The sequence below is a fragment of the Trypanosoma theileri genome, assembly GCF_002087225.1.
Source record: "Trypanosoma theileri isolate Edinburgh chromosome Unknown TM35_Tth_2_V1, whole genome shotgun sequence".
Taxonomy (NCBI): domain Eukaryota; phylum Euglenozoa; class Kinetoplastea; order Trypanosomatida; family Trypanosomatidae; genus Trypanosoma; species Trypanosoma theileri.
In genome coordinates, this window is record NW_021639844.1 from 620,743 (window position 1) to 628,516 (window position 7,774).

General features: G+C 36.6%; 2 protein-coding genes across 2 annotated transcripts; both read left to right on the plus strand.

Moving 5' to 3' along the window:
- Nucleotides 1–234: 234 nt before the first annotated feature.
- On the plus strand, nucleotides 235–4,962 carry TM35_000023340 (uncharacterized protein; the record flags this gene model as incomplete). Its single annotated transcript, XM_029021652.1, has 1 exon — nucleotides 235–4,962. The coding sequence occupies one exon, from the start codon at nucleotides 235–237 to the stop codon at nucleotides 4,960–4,962; it is 4,728 nt and encodes a 1,575-aa protein (XP_028887074.1).
- A 322-nt stretch (nucleotides 4,963–5,284) lies between these two features.
- Nucleotides 5,285–7,690, plus strand: TM35_000023350 (uncharacterized protein; the record flags this gene model as incomplete). The annotated part of the gene is made up of 1 exon (XM_029021653.1): nucleotides 5,285–7,690. The coding sequence occupies one exon, from the start codon at nucleotides 5,285–5,287 to the stop codon at nucleotides 7,688–7,690; it is 2,406 nt and encodes an 801-aa protein (XP_028887075.1).
- Between the last annotated feature and the right edge of the window lie 84 nt (nucleotides 7,691–7,774).

Here is a 7,774-nt window from a genome sequence, read left to right on the forward strand (position 1 = left end):
GTAAATTCAGGTGAATCTATTTTACTTTGATTATGATGTTGAAATAAATCACTAAACCTTTATAAATTCAATTTTTCTTTTCTTTTCCTTTTTTTTTCATTCATTTATTTCTAACTAAACTACATTACAATTAGGGCATTTTTTTTTTTTTAGGTTCTTCACTGTCTGTATTATTATTATTATTATTATTATTATTATTATTTTCTTTCCTTTGTAAATAGAACAGACAGGAGAATGTTTCGCCCATCTCCTTATTACTTTCATGGACCCACAACACGATCACAATCTGTACTCGCAGCCCTACTGCGTATTCGACAACAATATCAACGTCCACAATCATCACAGAATCGTCGGGATCTCTCTATTCCTATAATCTCCGCCCCAATAGATCACACCACTTCTCTCATTCAAGAAAGACAACAACTCGTAGTGGAGGCGATGAAATTACTTCGCAAGGAGATGCGTAGTAGTGAAGATCTCTCGGATGTAGATGCCACCTCCGCTTCTTTCTGTGTAGAAGTTGGAAAATTATTAAGTGTTGGCGCTGCCTTTGGGGCTTCTACATCCACACCTCGTATCGCAGAGGCTTTGCAATGGGTGCGAGTCAATAAAAAACATTTAGTCTCTACTCGACAAGTAATGTCTATTTGTATGCCATTACTTAATCTAAAGGATGGGAAAACTACAGGGAAAAGGTTTATTATGGAAGAACTTTTTTCACCTTTATTATCGGTATTAGAAGTACCACTCTCTACAGGGATATCAACAGAATCGGAGTTAAAACAACACCGAAATGCGGTGATTTCTGTTTTTAGTCTTATTGGGCGTTTAATGGAAAATGGAGGAAGTGAAAGTGAAGAGACAAAACAACAACAACAAGAAGAAGAAGAAGGTGATCAGACATTATTAAATAATAATATGATGTCTCTTCAGGAGGATCCCGCAATGCGTGAAAAGATTACAAATCTCTTAACGGCTGCTGTGAATGCTATTCTCTCGTGTTCAAAACAAACATTACCTCCAATTGAAGTAACAGACTGTGTACACATTTTACAGGCTTTTCAACGCCTAGAGAGTGTTGACAGCAATAATAATAATAATAATAATAATAATAATAATAATAATAATAAGGATAATGTCATTAAAAGTGTAAAAGATGGTTTAATACGTATACGTCCATTAATAGATGCAGCACTTGGTCCTTCCACTGCAGGGACGACAAAACGACCGGCAGATGTTTGTCATTTAATTGCGGTATCATCCAAGTTAGAGGAGAAACAACACATGATGGAACTTTCTCGTGCTGCTCTTTTACTTCTACCACCATCCTTAGCTTCGGCAACAGCAAAAGATATATGTGTGGCATTTCAACTATTAGTTCGATTAAGAAATTCAGCACCAAATGTTGCAGAAAAAGTTATTATTCGACGTTTTATAGAAGCGGCTCGACCAAGACTTTTTATGATTGCTGAAACTCATTCTAATACACTTCGACATATTGAGTGTTCTGTGCTCATGTCGAATCTTTCACGTCTTGATGTTAAAGTAGCAGAAGATTTAATAAACCTTCTTTGTAGTTGTTTTACTTCTCATATGGAGTTGGCCCATTCGGCTCAACTTATTCCTTTTCTTCAGGGAATCTGTAGATGGAGTGATTCGATATCACGATCTATGATGAATGTTTCTCCTATTTGGGAGAATTCATCTTTACCAGCAATGCTTCCTTGTTTAGATCAGGCAATAGACCGTGTGATTGTATGGGGATTGGAGGGTTCGTTAACTACATTGGAGTCTGCACAGTTTCTTCTTGTTTTCTCTCAACTTCAGTGTCCACGGGTGGTTTCATTATATGCGGCTTTGGAACCAAAACTGATAGAAGATGTAAGGCGTTTGTCTACAGTGGATGATAAAGATAAGATAGATAAGCAAACGGAAAATATGGGGAATATGGAATCTAAACAAGAAATCCCTACAAATGTAGCGAGTCTTACATCTATTCTTATGCAGGCTTTGGATGCATTTCAACAAAAAGCCGTAACAATAACGCGAGAAGAAGAGGAATTACTACAACGGGCAGGAGAACTTCACACAACACTGCGAAATAACGCTATGAAGAGCATTACACAAATAAAAGAACCTAAGAGTCTAGTAATGGTTTTACATCTATTTACATCTGGAGAATCTGTATCCACTGAAACAAGAAGAAAATTAACCGAAAAGGAAGAAGAAGAAGAAGGAGAGGAAGAAGAAGAAGAAGAAATAGAAGAAGGATTACATCCGAAAGGAAATAGTACGACTCCATTAACATTAGGGACTAAATTTAAAACATCTAATGATGATAATAGTTCCTCTTCGTGTTTACTGGATGCGGCAGGTGAGCAAGTTTCTCTTCTTGCTTCTCAAGCTAATGCATACGAGGTTGGAGCTCTCGCAAAGTGTATGGGTGATCTTCTCTCAAAAGATCTTATTGGACGAACATCTGCTTGTAAAGCCATTCAAGCACTTTTAGATCGTAGTGAAGATGTTGAATTAACCTTTTATGATATCCAATCTCTTCTAGATGGAATTATAAAAACAAATATATCTTCTATTCCATCATCTTTTCTTAATCGTATTACCTTTTTACTACAATCATCACCCAATAGGACCACTTGGATGTTAAGACGTTTATTACCATGTCTAAAAAATGCCTCATTAAAACAAAGTGAAATGGATGCGTTAAATAAATTGACAAGAGTGTCGATGGAAAATGCTTCTCATTTAGTTTCAACTCATCATTCAACATCTTTACCACTTCGTGATATGGCTCTTTTAGCTTATGTATTGGGACAAATGTACAGTATTTTAGTTGAACTTCAAGCAGATTATTTTACGGAATCTGAAACTGTACTTGGAGAGGAGAATAATATTATACATACGAATATGAATCATCATCATCATCATAATGAGGAGAATGATGTTGATGTGGAAGAAGGTGAGGAAGGCGGATATATTAATGTTCAAAATGAATTTTTACTCTGTACCAATAAAACCTTTATGGATTTAGGTGATGCTGTTTGTTTATGTTTACAAGAGAAAGGAAGTCATTCTTTAGATGATAGGATTAATAAATTACATCAGATATCTCCACAAGAAATTGTAATTCTTGTTCAAAGCTTTGAAAAAGTAGGTGTTAGACATCATGCCCTTTTATATGAAATACTTCCTTTAGTACGAGATATGTCTGCAGAAATGGAACCATTAGAACTTTCACTTTTATTAAATGCCTTTACACGCCTTGGTGTATGGAATGGACGAGTTTTAAATACATTAGCTCGTAATGTATCTGAACAAGTAAGAAGATGTACACTTAAACAATGTCAAACCATTCTACAGGCTTTACAATCTTCACAATTTTTACGTTCCAATGCATTTTTCTCAACACCTTCTTATAAAGAAAGTGTTCAACAAGATTGGCATTCTGAAATCTCTCAAGATAGAGATACAGTAATGATGAATCCACTTGTTGTACTTGCCTCAACAGTAATTGAACGTATGAGTTCATTGGTAGAAACTTCTGCCTCTGTACGTGCTTTATTAGAATCCCATAGTTTAGAAGATCTTGTCTCTGTAGTTCGCGTTTTGGGATATTTTGATCGTCCACCAGAACCCGTTTTTGATACTTATTTTGCCGCAAGTGTAAAGAAATTAGTTTCTGCTGGAATGATGTTAACAAGTGATGTTTCTCCAAATATATACCGAAAACAGTTTCTAGCGGCAGTTTCATTGTCTGGTTTTGTTTGTAAAGTTCGTCGTTATGATCGACAACGGGTATCTGCAGAAGCTATTATCTCTTCCCTTACCCCAAAGAAGAAAAATATTTCTGAATCTTCCTTTAATAAAGAAAGATTACGTTTAATGCCTGAAGAAAAAGTTGCTGAACTTTATTATTCACATTGTATGTTTGCTATGATTTATGGAGTTTCATTTTCTACAGAAGAGGCTTTACCGTATTTACAAGTCATTTCTGAGAAATTGCGGGAAGAAGAAGTGGCACGAAATCCTCGACGTGTTAGTGTTGTTTTACGTCTCTTAACAAGGATAAGTTCTCTTCATATTGGGAATGTTCGTTTAGTTTCTGATATGGTGTTAAATTCAGCGGATTCTATTTTTTGGCGAATGCAAAGTGAAACAGAGAAGATCAATACACATGAAAATAATAATAATAAAATATCTCTTTATTCAGCCGCAACTATTGTCGTGTTAATGGAATCACTTTGTGTTGGTAGTCTGATGGTTTCAGGTTCCGCACGAAAACAAAAGGAGGGACAATTACTTTCTTACTTTGCAGAGTATTTAATAACCCTGAAAGGATCAGAACTCTCCGCGGCGGAGGGATGTACAATATTATTAGCCATGGCGATCACAGCGGCTTCCTGTCAACATCGTGAAGATCCTTCATTCACAGAAAAAGTACAACGTGTTATTCTTATGCAGGAAAAACAACTCTCTGTACATGATGCCGTTAGTCTTCTCATTGCTGCAGCCCTTTCCCATCCGATGACACCATTACAAGAAGAAACGATTCAGTGTGCCACACGTATATTAGCATCTCAATTGGGAAAAACAGATCATACAGGACTGTGGTTATTACCAGAGTTGTATCGACTTGTAACAGCAGGCGATGCGTGTGTGTTAACGTGGTGTTTGCAATTCCCATCCTCTGCAGATGTGCCGTTGTTGCTATTAGAGCGAGTGCCAGCCGCACTGCTGCGTGCACACCGCACAGCTGCAAAGAACACCGTCCCCACATTATCATTCTCTTGTCGACAAGATATCTTTGAACGCTATCAACAGTGTCTGACAGAACGACAGCAGCAGCAGCAGCAGAAGAAGAAGAAGGAGAACAAAGAGAGTGAAGAGGAGGAGGCGTTCATGATAAAGGAAGAAATGAAAGTGCTTGAAGAGCTTGTAAAGGAATAAGTCGCTCCATATATATATATATATATATATGGTTTGATGGTTGTGTTGTTATTATTATTATTTTACCACTGAGGGAGTGGGTTCACTTATACGAGGAACAACGAAATACAAAATATATATATATATATATTAAACAAGTTTAGTACGAGTAAAATTCTATTTTCATTATTTTACTTACAAAAAAAATAAGATAAATATATATATATATATATATATATATATATATATATATATGTGGGACTCAAATGAATATACTTCTCTTCTACATGTTATTATTTTTTTTTTTTCTTATTTTTTTTTTTTTCTAGTCATATTTCATAGAATGCTCTCAGACGCGGAGTTCACACATCGACTGGATGTTGCTTTAGCTCCAGTAACCCGCAGTTTTCAACACGCCATTCCCTTTTATGAACGCATGGGCGATTTTGGAATGACAAGGACCGACTCGCAGGTGTTAGCAGGCAGCAATACCAATACCAATAATAATAATAATGGAATGGATAGGGAAGTGGCGATTACAGATGAGGCCTTGCAGTGTATTGCGAGAGCAGAATGTGAGACATCTGTGGAGGGATTACATCAATGGTTGCGGCGAACACAAGAGGGACGTCAAATGGGAGAAGAGTGTTTAAATGTATTAAATAGTCTTTCCAGTTGTTTAGCATCTATGCGAGATGTAACTGGGGCAGTACAGGAACAGAGTAATCATTTAAGTAGTAATGCCTCTGCTCTTATGGTGCGAAAAACGAAATTAGAAATGGTACAAGAGGAATTACAGCGAATGATTAGACACTTTTCACGTATTGAAGTATTAACACATGAGGCTGAACAACCAACATTATCGGCAACATCTGCTCGTTATCCAAGTATGTTACAAGAGATGGAAGAAGAAATGCAATTTTTATCTCGTAATGCACAATTTCTCTCATCTAAGGCATATGCTACAAAACTAGCAGTAGCACAGCAACGTGCTTTTCAATGTTTAAAAGATGCAATTGTAGAATCTTTATCTTCTGCACAAACAGCAGCTATTAATTCCACTGTTTATAGGGAAGCCTTTAGTACGATTAAACAATCAACTGGAATAGATGTTTCTACTCCAATTTCAGGAGGAACAACAACAAGTACCGTAGTAGAGATGGAAGAATCTCCTTTTGATGTGAATACATCTACTCCTTTACCAATTGCAGGAGTGAATGAAATTAGTGAAATACCAAAAAAAGCATCTGAAACACTTGATCGTATTAATACTGTTTTTCGAAATAAACTTAGTGAAAAGGCTTCACTACGGCGAATGTTAGAAGCACGTGGAGGTGAAGGTCAACCAGAAGATGAAATGCATGATGGTGAAATCTTAGATGTTTATCGTGAAACCCGTGTAGCTATTGTTGGTCCATTACTACAAAATTGGTTAGAAGCTTGGTGTGATGATAGTAACAAGAAACATCAAATGACTCAATTAGTCACTCATCTTGCTACTCTTATGAAAGTAGCCCTTGCACGTGAAAAGGAAGTATTTGATGATATTTGGCTTCGAGAAGATTTTGGGGCAAGAGTATTTCCACAACTTGTGGCAGGTATCTCAGATGAGGTTTATCATGTTTTTCGTTCTCGTCTTTTGCAAGTGGATGAACTAGAAGAGTTGGCACAATCTATTGAAGAAATTCAACGAGCAATTGCAAAACAAGATACTATTGCTGAACTTAGTGGTTTATTTACGAAAATGATTCAAGATGCACAAGAACGATTAATCTTTCGTACAAGTGTTTTCCTTCGTCAATCTATTATAAGATGTACTCCTTCAAAGGCAATGGTGCAAGGATTTTGTTCTAATGAAAGCATAGAAGAAGATATTTATATACCTGCTCTTAGTAATTGTGTAACGCTACTACGATTACTCTATCCTTCATTGGAGTTTTCTGTATTTTCTGTATTTGCAGAAGAGGCTATTCACTGTACATTAATGCAAGTTCAGGAATTAGCAAAAATGATGGGTCAAGTACGAGGAGAATATAGTGTATTAAAAGGACTCATGTGTCAATTACGACATCTCTTACATCTTCGAGAGGAACTTTCACGAATTGATGAAAATATCACAGTAGTGGAAAAACGTATTGATCTTAGTAAAATTGCTCAACGACGACTTGAAATTGTACAATCCTCTCGAGAATCCAAAAAAGATGTAGAGAGTGAAATTAAACACTGTTGTGAACGTATTGTCCAAATGCTCTTTACAGATGTCTCCACCCCACTGGCGGGAATCGCTCGAAAGAAACCGGAGGAGATTCAAATAGCCGTTCACACAGTAGAACAAAAGTGGAGTGATCAACAAAAATTGTTGAGTGTGTTTATTGCGAATGCCTCCACACGAGAAATTCTGTTGCGGCCGGTGCGAGTTCGCCTCGATGAGTTGCTGCGAGAAACAGCATCTATACAACTCCAACAAGTGGAGAAGAATGATCAACCACAACAACAATACACCACAGAGATATCAGTAGGGTCTCCTCCTCCTCCTCCTCCTATTAATATTAATACTACTAATACTATTGCTGAACAGGAAAATACAGTTGCTGTCTCTGTAGTTCCCGATGGACGAATAGAAGAAACAGAGACGATTCCACAACAACAACAACAACAACAACAACAACAGAAACAACAAGAAGAAGAGGGAGTGGAATCACAAATACCGAAAAAAGTTTCAGAATACACAAGTGAGACTTTAGTCTAGGGTCTTATTATAGTTGCAAATACGATTGGGTGTCAATTGTGTTTCCTTGTATATATATATATATATATATATATATATATATAT